The following is a 21,597-nucleotide window of genomic DNA, read 5'->3' on the forward strand; positions in this document are numbered from 1 at the left end:
TAACTATAACAACAATGAAAAACAACAAAGGGCAACAAAAGGGAAAATAAATAAATAAATAAATAAATAAAATTTTTTTAAGTTGGTGGTCCGGGAAGTGGCACAATGGATAAAGCATCAGACTCTCAAGCATGAGGTCCTGAGTTCAATCCCGGCAGCACATGTACCAGGGTGATGTCTGGTTCTTTCTCTCTCCTCCTATGTTTCTAATTAATAAATAAATAAAATCTTTTTTAAAAAGTTGGACGGGAGTTAAGTAGGGTGACCACAAAAGTGACCTAGGTCAATTTGTGGTGTGCTGATCTAATCGTAATCACGTCTAGTCCTATTAGGGTCTAGTTGTCTAGTCCTTATCCCTTGTCTGTAAAATAGTATCTCAAAGAGTTGCTGTGATGGTTAATTAGGTTATCTGTTGAGTGACTTTACAATGAGCATATAGAGAGGTTTTACATTTTAAAGTGAAGAAGGGTGATCTCAGCGGAGAAGGTGATGGGCGTGGAAGCCTAAGGTCCTAAATTTAATTCCCAACATCTCACGTGCCAGAATGGTGCTCTGTTTTTCTGTCTCTTTTATTTTGTATAAATAAATACAACAGAAAACAAGTAAGAAACAAAAAGGAAAGAAGACGCTAACGAGGGGAGGTGCAAATATTTGCTCAGGTGTCCTGCCCCAGCTGTGGCCCTGTCCATGGCGTGACAAGTCGACCTAGGCGGGGGAGGTAGGCGGCGCCGCCAGAGGGCGCTGCTACATCGCGGCGGCTCTTCTCTACTCCCAGGGGCCTTCACGGAGAGACCGGGCTGGGCCGGCGCTCCTTGCGCATGCGTGCTTCGGGACTAGTGCAGCCAAGATGGCGCTGGTGGAGCACGTTGTGGCTGATGCCGGGGCTTTCCTGCGGAACGCGGCTCTGCAGGTACCCGGGGCTCCGGCTGAGAGAAGCGGGGTGTGGGCTGGCTGCCCCTTAACGCGCGCGGGGTACCGAGCGGGTGTGAATTGCGCCTGTGTCCCTGTAGGACATCGGGAAGAATATCTACACCATCCGCGATGTGGTGGGCGAGATCCGGGACAAGGCCACGCGCAGGCGCCTCGCGGTCCTGCCCTACGAGCTGCGCTTCCGGCAGCCCGGCGCCGAGGCCGTGCGGCGCGGTGAGTGTCCCGCTGGGCGCCGGCTGGGTTGCAGAGGGTACCGGCTCGGGTTCGGGGACTTGTTTATTCTGATCCAGAGCACTGCTCAGCTCTGGCTTTTGGTGCTGCCGAGGCTTGAACCTGAGGCTTTAAGAGCCTCAGGCATGAGAGAGTCTCTTTGCATAACCATTATGCTATCTACCACTACCCCCAGAGTACCTTTTCTTTTCTATTTTTTTTTTTTTTTAAGGTTTTATTGGGAGTCGGGCTGTGGCGCAGCAGGCAAGGACCGGCGTAAAGATCCTGGTTCGAGCCCCGGGCTCCCCACATGCAGGGGAGTTGCTTGACAGGCGGTGAAGCAGGTCTGCAGGTGTCTGTCTTCCCCTCCTCTCTCCATTTCTCTCTGCCCTATCCAACAACGACAACAATAACTACAACAATTAAAAGGGCAACAAAAGGGAATAAATTTTTTTTTTTAAAAAGGTTTTATTTATTTACTAATAAGAAAGACAGGAGAGAGAAAGAACCAGACATCACTCTGGTACATGTGCTGCCAGGAACTGAACTCGGGACCTCATGCTTCACAGTCCAATGCTTCATCCACTGCGCCATTTCGGGGACCACCCACGGGTACCTTTTCCACAGCGGATTTTAAAAACCTTTTGCTACTAATCGTGATGGGAAAGAGACTTCCTGGGTCGGGAGTCCAGGCCAGGCCTTGCTAATCACTCAGCCTCATTTGTGAAGTGAGAATAACAACAGCACCACCCACCTCAGAGCTTGCTGAGCGCATCAAGTGAGGGATATGGTCCTCCGCGGAGTATCTAGGGTTTTTAAGCATCCATGTGTTTGCGTGGGTTAAAAAATAGACCCAGACAGACATACTCATTCGTTTCTTTTCATTAGATCAGAGTGACGGCTGTTTTGCATTATGGAGCAGCTTCAGAAGCTGAGATGTTGTGTTGGTCACGAAAGACAAACAGTTGTCACTAAGAGATCAGCATTGTTGTTTCGTTAAGGATCTAGGCAGAGATACTCAAACAGGATTTTTTAAAGGTGTTATTTTTAAAAGATGTTATTTATTTATTAATGAGAAAGGAGAAGAGAGAGAAATAACCAGACATTACTCTGGTACATGTGCTGATTGGGATTGAACTCCAGACCTCATGCTTGAAAGTCCAATGCTTTATCTACTGCACCACTTCCCGTACCACCACTGGGGCAATTCTTACTACTGTTACTACTGTTAGTTTGTGACAGCTGTAGCTCTGTACCAACTTTCTGTCTGATCTCTGACAAGTTGCTTAGTCTTTCTGAGGAAATACAGTACTAAGTAGAATCTAGTACAAAGTACATAGTGTAAAATTTACTTTTTAAAATATACTATGTTTAGGCGCGCGGGGGGGGGGGGGGTAGATAGCATAATGGTTATGCAAAGAGACTCTCATGCCTGAGACTCCAAAGTCCCAGGTTCAATCCTCCAAACTACCATCAGCCAGAGTTGAGCAGTGCTCTGGTTAAAAAAATAAATAAATAAATTGTTTTATTTTTATTGAGAGAGAAAGATCAGAGCACTGTTCAACTCAGGCTTATGGTGGTACTGGGGAGTGAAGCTGGGACCTTGGAACCTCAGCCTTCTAAAAAGTCTTTTGCATAATATGCTATCTCCCCAGCTCCCTAACATTTATTTCTTTTCTTTTTTAAAATATTTATTTTCCCTTTCGTTGTCCTTGTTTTTATTGTTGTAGTTATTGTTATTGATGTCGTTGTGTTGGATAGAACAGAGAGAAATGGAGAGAGATGGGGAATACAGGGGGAGAGAAAGAAAGACACCTGCTGACCTGCTTCACCTCCTGCAAAGCGACTCCCCTGCATGTGGGGAGCTGGGGGCTTGAACCAGGATCCTTATGCCCGTCCTTGCGCTTTGCGCCACGTGCACTTAACCCACTTAGCTATTGCCCGCTGGGCTATCACCTGACTCCCCTTAACATTTATTTTATGAGTGAGGTCAGATCACCTAGTGGTCTGGCTTGTGATAGTGCCAGAGATCAGAACTAGCACCGTGGGCATATTACAGCCCAATACTGTAAAACATTAATTGAGATATCTTCCTGGCCCTAAATTGAGGTGGTGTTGTTGTTGTTTTGGTTAGTATTTTATACACAAAACTGTTTAGTATCTGTTACATCATAAACTAACGATTATTGGTGAGATCTTCCATCTCATTTTGGAATCTGTATTATTAATCTGGATAGTTAAATTTTACAATAAAATAATTTTAGAGCTGGGAGAGAAGAGACCTAACATAATACTGGTGCCCAGCTAAGAAATTCTTTGTTTACAATTATAATGACCCGGTGACTTTTTATTAACTTTGTTTTCATGTTGCTGCATCTGCACTCCACTAAAATATCATAGTAAATTCGCATGGTTACTGGTGGGAGAGATACAAATGCCTCGTGTCTAGAAAAAGATCAAGAAATAAGTATTAAGATACTGATCCAAAGTTCTTACCATGTACTTTTTTTTTTTTTTTAATCTTTATTGGATAGATAGGCAGAAAACGAGAGGGTGGGGGATAGAGAGGAAGAGAGACATGTGCAACACTACTTCAGCACTCGAAAAGCTTAACCCCTGCAAGTGGGAACCAGGGTCTCAAAGCTAGGCCCTTGAGCATAGTAACATGTGTTCAGCTGGGTACACCACCACCTAGCCCCTTCTATATACTTTACCAGAGCACTGATCAGCTTTGGCTTATGGTGGTACAGGGGGTTGAACCTGGGACTTTGGAGCCTCAGGCATGAGACTCTCTTTGCACAACTATTATGCTATCTACCCCCCCATCCCCATATACTTGAATTATTAATGTGCATTTGGCTTTTATCCTCTTAACTAAAAATGGGGATTTTTGTTTACAGTGACTGAGTTTTCAAAGAAAACTGGAGACTACCCCAGCCTCTCTGCTACAGATATTCAAGTTCTGGCCCTTACCTACCAATTGGAAGCAGAATTTGTTGGTGTTTCTCACCTAAAACAAGAACCGGAGAAGGTAAACCAAAAGAATTGTTGACCTTTAACCTTTTACTATGGAAACTATCAGGATCATTGGCCTGGTATGTGGGACCAAGGATAAAGTGCTGCTCTTAGAAGCACAAGGTCCCAGTTTGGTCCCAGTTTGATCTTGGACATCACATATGCCATAGAGATGCTCTGCTTGCTCTCTTTCTACTCATTATTTTTTTCTTTTTGTTTTGTTTTAATTATTTTTTTATTTATTCATTCCCTTTTGTCGCCCTTGTTTTACTGTTGTAGTTATTATTGTTGTCGTTGTTGTTGGACAGCACAGAGAGAAATGGAGAGAGGAGGGAAAGACAGAAAGGGGGAGAGAAAGATAGACACCTGCAGACCTGCTTCAGCACTTGTAAAGCGACTCCCCTGCAGGTGGGGAGCCAGGGGCTTGAACAAGGATCCTTATGCCGGTCCTTTTGCTTTGCGCCACCTGCGCTTAACCCACTGCTCTACCGCCCGACTCCCTTGTTTTGTTTTTTACAGAGCACTGCTCAGCTTTGGCTTATGGTGGTGCGAGGATTGAACCGGGGACTTTGGGGCCTCAGGCATGAGAGTCTCTTTGCATAACCATTATGCTATCTACCCCACCCTTTATTTTTTCTTTACTGGGGGGATTAATAGTTTATAGTTGACATAAAGTAGTAGGTATATGTGTAACATTTCTCATTTTTCTGCATCATTCTAACCCCCCCAACTCATTATTAATGAGTAAATCTGTAGGCCAAGAGATAGCATTGCATAATGGTTATGCAAAATTACTTTCACAGGCCAGGTGGTGGGTAACACATCTGGTTGAGCGCAGGTGTTATGATGCTGAAGAACCTAGGTTTGAGCCCCTGTTCCCTGCCTGCAGCGGGAAAACTTTGCAAGTGGTGAAGTAGTGCTGCAGGTGTCTCTCTTTCTCCCTCTGTATATCCCCCATCCTCTCAGTTTCTGGCTGTCTCTACCCAATAAATAAAGATTTAAAAAAAAATTGGGAGTCAGGCAGTAGCGCAGCTGGTTAAATCCACGTACCGCAAAGCGCAAGGACTGGTGTGAGGATCCCGGTTCGAGCCCCCCCCCCGCTCCCCACCTGCAGGGGAGTCCCTTCACAATCGGTGAAGCAGGTCTACCCTCCTCTATTTCTCTCTGTCCTATCTAACATCGACATCAGTAACAATGGCATCAGTAACAACAACAATAACTACAACAATAAAGCAACAAGGGCAACAAAAGGGAATGAATAAATAAATATTTTTTAAAAAATTACTTCCATGCCTAAAATTCCAAGGCCCCAGGTTCATTACCCAGCTCCACCACAAGCCAGAGCTGAGCGGTACTCTGGTAAACAAAACAAGCAAACAACAACAAAACAACAGTAGGGGGGTTAATATTATACACCCAGTGTTCTTTCATCTGCCTTCACAATTATGAACTCAGGATATGTCTTTATATCTACCAATCCCCAGCTATAGTTAGTATGAACTCAGACATTCATATTTAACTTAAATTTAAAAACTAATCACAAAACCATTACATTTACACAAAATAGTAGTTCTCCAATATTGACAGATATCTAGTTAACATTTGCATTTCCCAGTTTTTTACAACTCCCAATTTTTTTTTATTCAAGATTTTACTTATTAATGAAAGAAATAGGAGAAGAGAGAAAACATATGAACCAGAGTATCATCCTGGTACATGTGCTGCCAAGGATTGAACTCAGAACCTCATGCTTGAAGAGTCAAAAACTGCATCCACTGCACCACCTCCCAGACCACTTTGCCAATTATTTTTATTTGTAAAGATTCATGGGGGTGATCCAGGAAGTGGTGTAGTGGATAAAGCATTGGACTCTCAAGCATGAGGTCCTGAGTTCAGTCCCTGGCAGCACTGTTGGTTTCCCCTATCTTTCTCATAAATAAATAAATAAAACCGGGGGGGGGGTGTGGTGGCACACCTGGTTAAGTGCACGTGTTACAATGTGCAAGGACCCGGGTTGAAGCCCCCAGTCCCTACTTGCAGGTGGAAAAGATTCACAAATGGGGAAGTAGGGCTGTAGGCATTACTCTCTCTATCTCCCCCATCCTTTCAATTTCAGGCTATGTCTAATAAATAACTTTTGAGAAAAAGTTTTATTATAATGGGACCAGACAGTACCACACCTGGTAGAGCGTGCACATTACCTACCATGAGCAAGAGCATGAGTTCCCACCAGCAGGGGGAAGCACCAAGCCACAGTGATAACCCAGGTGGCAATTTTTTTTTTTTTTTTTAATTTATCAGGGGTTAGAAAGCCAAAGCATCATTCAGGCACATGTAATGCCAAAGATTAAACATAGGGCCTTGGTACTTCAGCATACAGTTCATTTATTGCCTCCAGAGTTATTGTTGGGGCTCAGTATTTTATATATTTATTAATGAGAATGAGAGAATGATAGGAGGAGAGAGAGAAAGAACCAGACATCACACCGGTACATGTGCTACCGGGGGTTTAACTCAGGACCTCATGCTTGAGAGTTAAGTGCTTTATCCATTGCGCCACCTCCCAGATCACGCATACAATTCTTTATTCACAGTAATACCTCCCAAGATGCCCGGTTATGTTTGTATTGTTTAGAGAGCACTACTCAGCTCTAGCTTGTGGTGCTGGGAATTGAGTCTAGGACCTCAAGCACATAAGTCTTTGCATAATCATTATACAAATTCATCTTTTTGTTTTTTTTGCATAGTCACCTCTATGCAAAAAAAAATGCAGGTGGTTTCAAAACACAAAGACTGGCGTAAGGATCCAGTTAGAGCTCCCAGCTCCCCACCTGCAGGGGAGTCGCTTCACAGGCGGTGAAGCAGGTCTGCAGGTGTCTTATCTTTCTCTCTCCTTTTCTGTCTTCCCCTCCTCTCTCCATTTCTCTCTGTCCTATCCAACAACAACAATAACTACAACAATAAGACAAGGGCAACAAAAGGGAATAAACAAATACTTAAAAATCTTTAAAAAAAAAGTTCTTAAAACAGTGTATTCTTTGACCCAGCAATTCCATCATTAGGCATTTATTCTAAGACAGGTGGGGGACATCTGGCTCACAAGGCAGCTGCAGGCAGGACTCAAAATTCAAGAGATCTAGGAGCTTTATATATATAAAACAATATTTAAGTGCTTGTTTTTAAGTTGATAATTTATGAGCTTCAAGTGATATTATAAATATTTAAATGGCCCTTAGTAGAAAAAAGGCTTCCCACTCCTGAGAAAAAAGCTAAAGATACATATAAACACATTTAATACAGTTTGATGGTAGTGATATCATTGGGTATTTTCTATAATGAGAATAGGAGGAGAGAGAAAGAGCAAGACATCACTCTGGTACATGTGCTGCTGGGGATCGAACTCAGTACCTCATGCTTGAGAGTCTGATGCTCCATCCACTGTACCACCTCCTGGACCACTCTTTACCTTATTTAATTTATTTATTATATTTATTGGATAGAGACAGCCAGAAATTGACAGGGAGAGAGAGAGAGACATCTAAAGCACTGGCTCACCATTTGTGAAGCTTTTCGCCCTGCAGTTGGGGACGGGGGCTTAAACTCAGGTCCTTGTGCATTGTAACGTGCTCAACCAGGTGCACCACCACCTGGCCCCCTCAAATACTATTTATGTCAATAAAGGTAAATATATTTTTTCCATGTTGAATTCCCAAACTATACTTCTTTGCTTAGAGATGTCAACATTTTTCCTGTCTCCGTTTTAAAGGTTAAAGTGAGCTCATCGATTCAGCATCCAGAAACTCCTCTACATATTTCTGGCTTCCACTTGCCCTCAAAGGTAATTCTATATTCATGCCTTGTTTTTCATACTCTTTTCTGTTACATGTTGTATCTCCACAGATAGTTTATAGTGATTTAATTCTCCAAGACCAATACCACATTTTATCCAGTCTTATCTGATCTTTATGTATGTCAGCATTTCATCTGTAACCTTTTCCATTTTCTGGTGTTAAGAATATTATTCCTTTAACTTTAGCCACAACACTGGCAAGAACCAGTAGAAAATGGGCACCCCACCAGTGAACCTGAGGATCTAGAATACAATTCCTTCATGTTCTGGAGGAACCCTTTGCCTAATATTGATCATGAACTGCAAGAGCTGCTGGTAAGGCCCCAGTGTATGGTATCCTCATGGTGACAACACCCTATCTTCCAGAGATTATGAATTGTGTTAATGTTTCAGGTTGACAAAGGTGAAGATGTTCCAAGTGAAGAGGAGGAAGAGAATGAAGAAAGGGACAGTGAAGATAGTGACAATGATGGGGGTGGATGGATAACCCCCAGTAACATCAAGCAGGTCCAGCAGGAGCTGGAGCAGTGCACCATCCCAAAGGACATACGGGTGGGCTGTGTGACCACAGACTTTGCCATGCAGGTGGGTGGAATGGATGTGAGTTAGCCCTGAGTTTTGTGTTGTGCAAATCCTTGAGTTGGGGATGGGGCAAGACAAAGGGTAAGGAAAGGGCTGCAGGGTATAGAAGTTGTTTTGTAGGGAGTAGGAGAGGGCTTACCTGGTAGAGTGCACAAGGGACTGGGTTTGAGCTCCTGGCTACCACATGAGAAAATGAAAAAGCAAAGGGGAAGCTTCATGAGTAGTGAAGCAATACTGTGATATTTCCTGCTTCGTCTTTCCCTCCCTGCCACTGAAGTATCTGAAGAGGGGAATAATATTTACCAGAAACAGTGAATCATTCAGGCACAAAGCCCCAGTGGCCAAAAAAAGAGAGAAAAAGTTTTTGTGTAGTACTGCTTTTTCTATTATGCAAATTGTACTTGTGCTCTTAAGTTGCTTTGGGTTTTGCATGGAGGCTAGAGATTCCTAGTGACAAATTATGTATGATAGATAGGTAGGGAGATAGATAGATAGATAGATAGGCTAGAGATTCCTAGTGACAAATTGATAGATATTCAAAATTTTTTTTAATCATTTATTTATTGGATAGAGACTGTCAGAAATCGAGAAGGAAGGAAGAGATAGAGAGGGAGAGAGATAGACACCAATAGCACTGCTTCACCACTCACAAAGCTGTCCCCCTGCAGGTGGAGACCAGAGGCTTTGAACCTGGGTCCTTGTGCATTGTAACATGTGCATTCAACCAGGTGCATGGCCCCTAGCTTACTTTTCCTTAGCAAACACCCTTGATGAGCCAGACTACTAGCCATTATGTTAGATGTTAAACAAAATGAGGTTTTCATTGATTTCAGTTCCTGTTTAACTTATTGGTTGCAGAATGTTCTGCTCCAGATGGGGCTACACGTGCTGGCTGTGAACGGCATGCTGATCCGCGAGGCACGGAGTTACATCTTGCGCTGCCATGGCTGTTTCAAGTACGTAATTGATAATCTGGACCTTTTGTTCCTCTATTGAACATTTTCCTGTCCTCCTATTCATTCTTCCAACTTCTTTATGGAGAGTCTTATGCACAGGTACTTACTTCACTTCATCATTCCTTTGTGAACTAGGTTCTGCCAGTGACCTCACATCTAATAAGACATTAAGAGTGAGTTATTTAATTCTGATCCTAGTAGTATGGGATTAAGGGTATGAATCCTGGAGCTAAGAACCCTCATCTTGGGGACCAGGAAGTAGCACAGCAAGTTAGTGCACATGGCACAAAGCCCAAGGACCAGTGTAAGGCCTGGTTCGAGCCCCTGGCTCCCCACCTGCAGGGGAGTTGCTTCACAAGCAGTGAAGCTGGTCTGCAAGTGTCTTTCTCTCCCCTCTCTGTCTTCCCCTTCTCTCTCCATTTCTCTCTATCCTGTCCAACAACAGTAGCAATAACAATAGCAAGGGCAACAAAATAGAAGAAAATGGCCTCCAGGAGCAATGGATTTGTAGTGCAGGCACCAAGCCCCAGTGATAACCCTGGAGGAGGGGGGGAAAAACATTTAGTAATAATTAATAAAGGGTTTATGCATGGAATGTCATGCATTTGTTTTGAAATAACATAGATAAGGAGGGTCACCCCTCAATACCCATACACATTTAACCATTCCTGTGTAACTCATTAATAAATTTTTGGCATCTAGAGAGTCACCTCCTGGCCTAATGCCCAGACTAACATTTGGGGATAAGGTATTTAGGGTTTTATTGCGCCCCTTGAGAAAATACATTGTTGGTAAGATCGCAGGTTGTAGATCCTGATTTCCCATTTCTTGTTCCCTTATCCTCTGAGGCCAGTGACTCCCCTTGTGCTCTGGTAATCAGGTTTGCTACTGGGGATTCACTACACCAAACCTTCTTTGTGTCTCCAGAACAACATCTGACATGAACCGCGTGTTCTGTTCACATTGTGGAAACAAGACTCTGAAGAAAGTGTCTGTGACTGTCGGTGATGATGGTACCCTGCATATGCACTTTTCCCGAAACCCAAAAGTGCTGAACCCTCGAGGCCTACGGGTGAGTGGCCGGTAGGAAAGGAAGACCTTGGCACCAGGAGTCTAGTGAACAAATTTCAGATTTATTTATGTTTTTTCTAGAGCACTGCCCTACTCTGGTTTAGGGTGGTGTTGGGAATTGAACCTGGGGTTTAGAAAAGCCTCAAGCATGAAAACCTTTTTGGCGTAACCATTATACTATTTTAGATTTATACATAATTTGCAAAGAGTGGTCTGTGAGGTAGATAAAGCACTGGCCTCCTAAGCATGAGTTCCCAAATTCAGTTCCCATTAGTCCCCTGGTTTTCTTTCTCTTTTTGTCCATCTCATTAGTAAAAGAATTTTTTTTTCCCTAAAAGAAAGTTGCAAAGACAATACAAAGAATTCTTGCTTACCTTTCACTTGGACTTCCCCATGTTAATTTCACCACCCTACTTTAAGGTGGTAGTATATCCTTTCTAAACTATGAGAGAAAAATGTATATATGAGTGGTCCAGGAGGTGGCGCAGTGGCTAAGGAACTAGACTCTCAAGCACGAGGTCCTGTGTTCAATCCCTGGCAGCACATGTACCAGAGTGGTGTCTGGCTCTTTCTCTGTTCCTATCTTTCTCATTAACAAATAAAATCTTTTTTTAAAAAAGTGTATATATGAGCCCCCTTTACCACTGAATACTTTAGTGTATTTCCTGAGCTAAAAACCACAGTATAATTATCAAAACAAAGATGTAAACACTGCTGTGATACAGCTCTTTTATTCAGACATTGCCACAAATTTTATGTCAAGGGTTTTGTGGTCCATTCCCCACCCCCTTTTTATTGCCCTTGTTTATCATCGTTGTTGTTGTCGTTGTTGGATAGGACAGAGAGAAATGGAGAGAGGAGGGGAAGACGGGGAGAGAAAGATAGACACCTGCAGACCTGCTTTCACCACCTATGAACCCCTTGCAGGTGGGGAGCCGGGGGCTTGAACCGGGATCCTTACGTTATGGTCCGTTTTTAAAGAGACTTGATTTTTTTTCTTTTGCCTCCAGGGTTATCACTGGGCTCAGTGAAAGCACTACAAATCCACTGCTCCTAGAGAACATATTTTTTTTTATATAATTTATTTCTTTATTGGGGAGTTAATGTTTTACATTCAACAGTAAATACAATAGTTTGTACATGCATAACATTCCCCAGATTCCCATTTAACAATACAACCCCCACTATGTCATTCATCATCTTTCATGGACCTGTATTCTCCCCACCCACACACCCCACCCCAGAGTCTTTTACTTTGGTGTAATACTCCAATTCCATTTCAGGTTCGACTTGTGTTTTCTTTTCTAATCTTGTTTTTCAACTTCGGCCTGAGAGTGAGATCATCCCATATTCATCCTTCTGTTTCTGACTTAATTCACTCAACATGATTTTTTCAAGGTCCATCCAAGATCGGCTGAAAACGGTGAAGTCACCATTTTTTACAGCTGAGTAGTATTCCATTGTGTATATATACCACAACTTGCTCAGCCACTCATCTGTTGTTGGACACCTGGGTTGCTTCCAGGTTTTGGCTATTACAAATTGTGCTGCCAAGAACATATGTGTACACAGATCTTTTTGGATGGATGTGTTGGGTTCCTTAAGATATATCCCCAAGAGGGGAATTGCAGGGTCATAGGATAGGTCCATTTCTAGCCTTGTGAGAGTTCTCCAGACTGTTCTCCACAGAGGTTGGACCAATTGACATTCCCACCAGCAGTGTAGGAGGGTTCCTTTGACCCCACACCCTTTCCAGCATTTGCTGCTGTTACCTTTTCTGATGTATGACATTCTCACAGGAATGAAGTGGTATCTCGTTGTTGTCTTTATTTGCATTTCTCTGACAATCAGAGACTTGGAGCATTTTTTCATGTGTTTCTCGGCCTTTTGGATCTCTTCTGTGGTGAATATTCTGTCCAAGTCCTCCCCCCATTTTTGGATGGGGTTATTTGTTGTCTTGTTGTTGAGTCTGGCAAGCTCTTTATATATGTTGGTTATTAAACTCTTATCTGATGTATGGCATGTAAAGATCTTCTCCCATTCTGTGAGGGGTCTCTTGGTTTGGGTAGTGGTTTCTTTTGCTGTGAAGAAGCTTTTTAATTTGATGTAGTCCCATAGGTTTATACTTGCCTTAGTCTTCCTTGTAATTGGATTCGTTTCATTGAAAATGTCTTTAAAATTTATGCGGAAAAAAGTTCTGCCAATATTTTCCTCTAAGTATCTGATAGTTTCTGGTCTAACATCCAAGTCCTTGATCCACTTGGAATTTACTTTTGTATTTGGTGAAATATAGTGATTCAGTTTCATTCTTCTGCATGTTTCAACCCATTGTTTCCAACACCATTTGTTGAAGAGACTCTGCTTTCCCCATGTAATAATCTGGGCCCCTTTGTCAAAGATTAGATGTCCATACGTGTCCATACGTGGGGCCTCATTTCTGGGCTCTCAGTTCTATTCCACTGGTCAGTGTGTCTGTTCATGTTCCAGTACCAAGCAGTTTTGATGACAATGGCCCTATAATACAGTTTGAGATCTGGGAGTGTGATGCCTCCGGTTCTGTTCTTTTTTCTCAAGATTGTTTTGGCAATTCTAGGTCTTTTCTGGTTCCAGATAAACATTTATAGCATTTTTTATATTCTCCAAAAAAATGTGCTTGGGATCTTGATGGGGATAGCATTAAATTTGTAGATGGCTCTGGGTAATATATTCATTTTGATGATGTTAATTCTTCCAACCCATGAACATGGAATATCTTTCCACTTCTTTGTGTCTTTTTCAATTTCTTTGAGTAGTGACTCATAATTTTCAGTATACAAGTCTTTCACTTCTTTGGTTAGGTTTACTCCTAGATATTTTATTGTTTTTGTTGCTATAGAAAAAGGAACTGATTTCTGGATTTCAATTTCTTCTAACTTAGTGTTTGCATAGAGGAATGCCACTGACTTTTGAATGTTAATTTTATAGCCTGACACATTACTGTATTGCCTGATGATTTCCAAAAGCTTCTTGCTGGATTCCTTAGGTTTTTCCGTGTATACTATCATGTCATCTGCAAATAAGGAGAGTTTGACTTCTTCTCTTCCAATCTGTATCCCTTTAATTCCTTGCTCCTGCCTGATTGCTATGGCAAGAACTTCCAACACTATGTTGAATAGTAATGGTGATAGTGGGCAGCCCTGTCTAGTACCTGATCTGAGTGGAAATGCTTCCAGTTTTTCACCATTGAGTATGATGTTGGCTGTAGGTTTGCTATATATAGACTCCACTATCTTCAGGAATTTTCCATCTATTCCCATTTTTTGTAGTATTTTGATCATAAAGGGATGTTGTATTTTGTCAAAGGCTTTCTCTGCATCTATTGATATGACCATGTGGTTTTTGGTCTTGCTTTTGTTGATGTGGTAGATCACGTTGATTGATTTACGTATATTAAACCAACCTTGCATGCCTGGGATAAACCCCACTTGGTCATGATGAACAATCTTTTTGATATACTGCTGTATCCGGTTGGCTAGAATTTTGTTCAGTATTTTCGCATCTATGTTCATCAGAGATATTGGTCTGTAGTTTTCTTTTTGGTTGTGTCCCTGTCTGCTTTTGGTATCAGGGTGATGTTGGCTTCATAGAAGTGGCAGGGAGTATTCCAGTGTCTTCAATCTTCTGGAAGACTTTTAAGAGTAGAGGTATTAGTTCTTCTTTGAAAGTTTTGTAGAATTCATTTGTAAAACCATCTGGTCCAGGACTTTTATTTTTGGGAAGATTTTTGATAACTGTTTCAATTTCATTAGCTGTGATGGGCCTGTTCATGTTATCCACTTCCTCTTTACTTAGTTTTGGAAGTTGGTAGGTGTCTAGGAAATCATTCATTTCTTCCAGGTTCTCTAGCTTGGTGGCATATAGTTGTTCATAGAAGCCTCGCATGATATGTTGAATTTCTGCAGTGTCTGTTGTGATATCTCCTCTTTCATTTACTATCCGATTTATTTGGGTCTTCTCCCTTTTTTGTTTTGTGAGTCTGGCTAAAGGTTTGTCGATTTTGTTTACTCTTTTGAAGAACCAACATTTACTTTCATTGATCTTCTGTATGGTTTTCCTATTCTCAATGTTATTTATTTCTGCCCTAACTTTAGTGATTTCTGTCCTTCTGGTTGCTTTAGGATTCCTTTGTTGTTGTTCTTCTAGGTCTTTGAGATGTGCAATCAGGCTGTTTATTTGTGCCTTTTCTTGTTACCTAATGTGTGCTTGTATAGCTATGAACTTCCCTCTTAGGACTGCTTTAGCTGTGTCCCAAATATTTTGATAGTTTGTGTCTTCATTTTCATTGAACTCTCGAAACATTTTGATTTCTTCTTGATTTCCTCTTTGACCCAGAAGTTGTTAAGAAGTATACTGTTGAGCTTCCACATTTTGGGACTGTTACTAATCTTTTGTTGATTGTTAAGTGTTAGTTTAATTCCACTGTGGTCTGAGAAGATGCTTGGGATGATTTCAGTGCTCTTGAATTGGCTGATGCTGTCTTTGTGTCCTAACATATGGTCTCTCCTTGAGAATGATCCATGTGGATTTGAGTAAAATGTGTATTCCAGTTTCTTGGGATGAATGACTCTGAAAATGTCCAATAGTTCTAGTTTATCTGTCTCTTCATTTAGCTCCCTTATGTCTTTACTGGTTTTCTTCCTGGATGATCTGTCAAGTTGAGATAGTGGGGTGTTGAAGTCCCCTACTGTGATTGTGTTACTGTTAATATATTGTTGTAGCTCTTTCAGTAGAAGTTTGATGTATTTAGATGGCTTCTCATTGGGTGCATAGATATTAATAATTGTTAAGTCCTCTTGATTGACTGATCCTCTGAGCATTAAGTAGTGTCCATTCCTATCTTTTTTAATCTTATCTATTTTAAAGTCTATCATGTCAGATATGAGAATAGCTGTTCCTGCCCTTTTTTGTGGGCCATTGGCTTGTATGATAGTTTTCCATCCTTTCACTTTAAGTCTGTGTTTGTCTTGTTGAGTTAGGTGGGTTTCCTGTAGACAGCATATTGTTGGGTTGTGTTTTCTGATCCATCTTCCTACTCTGTGTCTTTTAATAGGTGAATTCAAGCCATTGACATTTATTGATATCAAAGATTGAAGATATTTGAACGCCATTCTTGTAGAGTTTTAGAGTGTTTTGATATATGTCTTATTTGTGGTGGTCTGGTTGTTTATAGGAGACCTTTCAGAACTTCTTTCAGGGCAGGCTTAGTGATGGTTGCTTCCTTCAACTGTTGCTTGTCTGAGAAGGTTTTGATGCTTCCATCTAGTCTGAATGTCAGTCTAGCAGGATATAGTATTCTTGGCTGAAAGCCTTTCTCATTGAGCACTCGATAGATATCTTGCCATTCTCTTCCGGCCTGTAGTGTCTGTATGGAGAAGTCTGCTGCTAATCTTATGGGTTTTCCTTTGTAGGTGACTCTTTGTTTTTCTCTTGCAGCCTTCAGGATCCTTTCTTTATCCTTACTCCTTTCCATTCTAAGTATGATATGTCTTGGTGTCTTAGGTCTGGGTTATTCTGTTTGGGACCCTCTGGGCTTCTTGAATCTTTATGTCTTTGGTGTTGTCTAGACTAGAGAAGTTTGCAGCTATTATGGCCTGGAAAATGCTTTCTTCCTCTCCTTCTCTTTCTTCCTCTGGTAAGCCAATAATGCGTATATTGTTTCTTTTGAAGTCATCCCATAGGACTCTGTTATTGTTTTCAGCATCTCTTAATCTCTTTTTGAGATCTCTTCTTTTTTAGTTGTCTCTAATTCACCCTCAATCTTGCTAATTCTGTCTTCAGCCTCATAGATTCTATTCTCTCTGCCCTCTATTGTTTTCTGGAGTTCATCTATTTTGTTGCCCTGCTCTGATACTGTTTTAGCTTGTTCAGCTAGTTGCATTCTTAGCTCAGCGATTTCAGCTTTCAGCTCTCTAATAACCATGAGATAATTAGTATTTTCTTCCATATTCTCATTTGTTGTTCCTGCATTTCTGATTACAATTTTTTCAGATTCTTTACTCACTCCTGTTATTATTTCCTTAGCTAATGTTTGGATGTTGAACTCGTTGTTTTGTGCTTCACCCTCTGGAGGACTTTTAGCTGGACTCTTGTCCTGGTTCGAGTCTCCAATATTTTTCCTTGTTATTTTAACCATTTTATATATTATGTTATGAGTTCCCTTTATCAGTACTTTTCAAATTATTGATCACTATTGCCTGGATTGACTTGTGTCTAAGTAATTTAATTAAAGGGTTTACCGTGGTGGAAGTTAACAGTTTTTTCAATCCCTGAGTTGGAGCTCAGTGGTGTAAAAGCCTCTTTTTTTTTTCTTCCCTGTAGGCTATGGGAGCCTGAGGGCTTTTAAACTGTCAATAGGCTTCTTAGCTTAATCACTGACTCCTGACCAAGAGATAAAGCAGGGTGTGGCAGAGATAATCCAGTGGTTATGCAAAGAGACTTTCACAGCCCCTCAGCTATGCCACTGAGGTGTAGGTCTTCTCCTGAGTTTCCCGGTTAGATCTCTGTCCCCTGGTGTCGCTGCTTCCTGTCACTGCTCCAGATTCTGAGGGTAGTAGCAATGGAGACTCAGAGTTGCACTTGGTGAGTCTCTGGGGAGTCCTTTCCTCACTTCAGCTGTTCCCTTGTTGTGGAGCAGACTGGAGGTGGTGTCTCCACTGATAAACTGTTCAACTGTTAGCAGCCACTTAATCTCTCCTTAGGCCCCTCTCTCCTCTCTGTCACCAGCCACGCGTGTTTGTACTCACGGGTGATTTACTGGGTTCCTGTGGTCATTCTAGTCCTGTCTTGTTTCGGTCCCGGGTGGTCTCCTTTGGTATTCCTAGTTGATCCGGGAGAGGAGAGGAGAGAAAGCGATCTGCTGCTCGTAGCTCCGCCTCCGGAAGTCCCATCCATTTTTTTTTTTTAAAGTATTTTGATTGCTTTCATTTATTTATTGGATAGAGATAGAAATTGAGAGAGAAGGGAGGAGATAAAGGAGAGACAGAGACACTGAGACACCTACAGGCCTTTAGGTGGGAACCAGGGACTTGGACCTGGATCCCCTACTGCCCTTCTCCACTTGTGAAGCTTTCCCCCTGCAGGTGGAGACCAGGAGCTTGAACCTGGATTCTTGTGCGTTGTAATGTTTGTGCTTAAGCAGGTGTGCCACTGCTTGACCCCTCTTTTTTTTTTTCCTAATTGGATAGCACAGAAAAATTGAAAGAGGAGGAGAGAAAGACACCAGCAGACTAGCCTTCACTGCTTGTGAAGTGACCCCCTGCCGGTGGGGAGCTGGGGCTCAAGCCAGAATCCTTGCACAGGCTTCATAATATGTGTGCTTAACCCAGGGCTCTACCACCCAACCCCCAAGAGATTTGTTTATATATTAACAAAAAGAGCTAGAGCACTCTAACATATTCAGTACTAGGGATCAAAATAGAGACCTCATGCTTGTAAGTCCTCTTCCACTTCCTACAAAAAGAGGATCTTTAGTTCATAGAGTCCAAACTAGATTACACACTGCTTTTATAATTATAACATCCCTCTAGTTTCTTTTGAACTAAAGTAATTTCTCAAGTCTTTTGTTTTTAATTGCTTTAGTTTTTGTTACTGTTTTTTGAATAGTACAAGCCAGTTGTTTTGTAGGACCACTTTTTGCAATTTCTGTATAAATCTAAAGTTTGTGGCAGTGGGGTTAGTATAATTGTTACACAAAACTACTTTCTTTCTTGCGGCTCCAAAAACCCAGATTCAGAGAGTAACTGGGACAAGTCAACAGGACATAGAAGCCAGCTTAAAGGGGCTCCACAAATAGTATGAGCGTGCAAAATAATTAATAGATGTAGGGGAGTGGGTGGTAGCACAGCAGGTTAAGTGCACATGGTGCAAAGCATAAGGACCAGTGTAAGGATCCTGGTTCGAACCCCTGGCACCCCACCTGCAGGGGGGTTGCTTCACAAGCAGTGAAACAGTTCTGCAGGTGTTTTATCTGTCTCTCCCCCTCTCTATCTTCCCCTCCTCTCTCAATTTCTCTCTGTCTCTAGCCAATAATGAATAAAAATACTTTGGTAGTCGAGCAGTAACACAACAGGTTAAGTGTAGGTGGCGCAAAGCACAAGGACTGGCAAGGATCCCGGTTTGAGCCCCCGGCTCCCCACCTGCAGGGGAGTCGCTTCACAGGTGGTAAAGCAGGTCTGCAGGTGTATCTTTCTCTTCCCCTCCTCTCTCAATTTCTGTCTATCCAACAACAAAGTGAGAAAAAAATGGCCTCTAAGAGCAGTGGATCTGTAGTGCAGGCACCGAGCCCCATCAATAACCTTGGAGACAATAATAATACTTGTCAATAGATCGTTGCCCATACACTAAAATAAAACCTGAGACCACTCTTTTTTTTTTTTTTTTTCCTCCAGGGTTATTGCTGGGGCTTGGTGCCTGCATGACAAATCCACTGCTCCTGGAGGCGATTTTTTTTTTTCCCTTTTGTTGCTTTTTTTGTTTATTGGTGGTGTTGTTACTATTACTGTTGTCCTTGTTGTTGGATAGGACAGAGAGAAATTGAGAGAGGAGGGGAGACAGAGAAGGGAAAAGAAAGACACCTGCAGACCTGCTTTACCGCCTGTGAAGCAATTCCCCTGCAGGTGGGGAGCCGGGGGCTTGAACCGGGATCCATACGCAGGTACTTGCGCTTTGTACCATGTACGCTTAACCCACTGCACTACCACGTGGCCCCCACCTGAGAACACTCTTACACATAAGACAAAGAGAAAATTCCTTTTTTTTTTTTAACTTATTTATTCATGAGAAAGATAGGATAGAGTAAGAACCAGACATCACTCTGGTACATGTGCTGCTGGGGATGGAACTCAGGACCTCATGCTTCAGAGTCCAGTGCTTTATCCACTACTACACCTCCCGGACCACAAGAGAAAGTTCCTCTTTACAACAGAAAGCCAACTAATTTGGAAAGAATAAGGGGTCTGGATAGATGTGAGTATGCATCTTCTAATTTTTTTTTCTTCTGGTTTTATTTGCAGTATTCACTTCCTACTCCCAAAGGTGGCAAATATGCCATCAACCCCCATCTGACTGAAGATCAGCGCTTCCCTCAGCTACGACTGTCCCAAAAGGCCAAGCAGAAAACAGACGTGTTTGCCCCTGACTACATAGCCGGGATCTCTCCTTTTGCAGAGAATGACATCTCTAGCAGGTCGGCTATCCTGCAGGTTCGAGATAACACCTTGGGAGCAGGAAGGAGACGGTTAAATCCCAATGCTTCTAGAAAAAAATTTGTGAAGAAGAGGTGAAGTACAAGCTCTTACATGCAGACTGGATTGTTCTGCAACTGGAGAACTGGTGCCTCGTTTCCCTAGCTGTGCCAGCTCCAGAACCATCTAGAAGATTTTGGAAATAGGCCTGGTGTTAGCACTGAATTTAGGGTGTTGGATGGGTGGTAACACTGGTGTCATTCCTGTCACTGTAAAGGCAATCTTGATGACAGTGAAGTGTTGTGCTCGGGAACAAATTTTCAACCTTTAAAGAAGACTTCCAGATGTTCATATTTCCTTAGTATATGTATTTGCACACTTCTGTACATTTTTAGTAAATAAACCAAATTGTTGCTGCTTAGATTATTTGAAAACATATTTGAGGGATATATCCAAGAATTAAAATACAGATTTATCTTTTGGCAGAAAATTTAATAAATATTTTATGAGAAGTTTTCCCTTTTTTAATGATTTTTTTTAAAAAGACATCATATATGAGAGAATTTCACATGAAGTAGAGAACAGAAGAGAGAAACCAGAAATCTTAGGCATACAAGTTCAATACTCTTATCAGTTTAAGTATTTTCCTGGTCACTTAAGCTTCCTTTGAAATGTTCCAGGAAAATTCAGTGAACTCCCATAAAGCCTTTCCCTAGATTCACTTATTATTAATTTGCCTTATTTGCTTTATTCTCAACACACAAGAATACAAATTAACTCTTGTGGAAAGGGTATTCTTTAATAAAGTAGTAAAATGATCAAGTTCAGAAAATGTAATCACATTACTATTATCTAATATATAACAATCCAAAGGTTACCAAATTGTTTGTGTATTGTCCTTCAAGCTAGATGGGACTCCTCTAGTCTGTTTCCCTGTGACTTAGTTTCTTCACTGTGGAGATACTTGAGAGTCCAACACTTTACCCATTGTACCACCTCCCTGGCCTTCAAAGCTTCCATTTTTTTATTTGTTTTTAATCAGCTGCCTGGCACTCCCTTATGAGAAGCTACCAATTCAAATATTTGATTATTCTATGGACTCTTACTACTTAGGCTAAGCCCACAAAACATAGTTGCAGGCACTGTTATTTCCAGCAGCTTTGGGCTATAACAAATAACCAAACTCTTAACATAAATTGCAAGAATCTAAAACTGTCTATACTAATGATGGGAGAAAATGGGAAGGGCTGTGGCCATTGGCCACTACCAAAAAAATTATGAATGAACAACTAGAAAAAAAAACTCTTATCTGAGGCCTGGGGAAATAGTATGATGGTTCTATAAAAGATGGCCATGCCTGAGGCTCTGAGGTTCCAGGTTCAATCCCCTGAACCACCTTAAGAATGGAGCAGTGCTCTGATCTCTTTCTGTATCTTTTTCTTTGAAATACATGTTTTGTTTACTTAAAAACAGAGATTGAGAGGGAAAGGGGAGGTCAAGGAGGAAGAGACACCTGCAGCACTGCTTCACCACTTGAAAAGCTTTCCCCCAGGTATTTGCACACTGTAGCATGTGCATTCAACTAGGTGCACTAACACTCAACTCCTAAGTTTTTTATTAATATTTATTCCCTTTCATTGCCCTTGTTTTATTGTTGTAGTTATTGTTGTTACTGATGTCACTGTTGGATAGAACAGAGAGAAATGAAGAGAGGAGGGGAAAACAGAGTGGGAAAGAAAGATACCTGCAGACCTGCTTCACC

General features: G+C 41.7%; 1 protein-coding gene across 2 annotated transcripts; it reads left to right on the plus strand.

The window, feature by feature from the left end:
• Positions 1–773: 773 nt before the first annotated feature.
• On the plus strand, positions 774–20,349 carry NOB1 (NIN1 (RPN12) binding protein 1 homolog). Of its 2 annotated transcripts, none has more exons than XM_007524579.3 (9): positions 774–910; positions 1,011–1,143; positions 4,041–4,171; positions 7,922–7,993; positions 8,192–8,320; positions 8,399–8,590; positions 9,446–9,543; positions 10,471–10,615; positions 19,665–20,349. In XM_007524579.3, exons 1-9 carry the CDS (start codon positions 848–850, stop codon positions 19,932–19,934), a joined length of 1,233 nt encoding a protein of 410 aa, XP_007524641.1. In that variant the 5' UTR covers positions 774–847; the 3' UTR covers positions 19,935–20,349. The 2 variants fall into 2 exon arrangements, with proteins under 2 accessions (XP_007524641.1, XP_060041269.1); XM_060185286.1 differs by having other exon boundaries at positions 10,471–10,626; positions 19,665–19,865.
• The last annotated feature ends 1,248 nt before the right edge of the window (positions 20,350–21,597 follow it).

This window comes from Erinaceus europaeus, chromosome 2 (genome assembly GCF_950295315.1).
Source record: "Erinaceus europaeus chromosome 2, mEriEur2.1, whole genome shotgun sequence".
Lineage (NCBI taxonomy): Eukaryota > Metazoa > Chordata > Mammalia > Eulipotyphla > Erinaceidae > Erinaceus > Erinaceus europaeus.

Excerpts from the sequence above, each read along its gene's own strand:
- NOB1 (XM_007524579.3), top strand. The coding sequence starts at position 848 with ATGGCGCTGGTGGAGCACGTTGTGGCTGATGCCGGGGCTTTCCTGCGG. Across the intron at positions 8,591-9,445 it reads CCACAGACTTTGCCATGCAG|AATGTTCTGCTCCAGATGGG; the intron begins GTGGGTGGAATG and ends TATTGGTTGCAG. Across the intron at positions 10,616-19,664 it reads TGAACCCTCGAGGCCTACGG|TATTCACTTCCTACTCCCAA; the intron begins GTGAGTGGCCGG and ends TTTTATTTGCAG.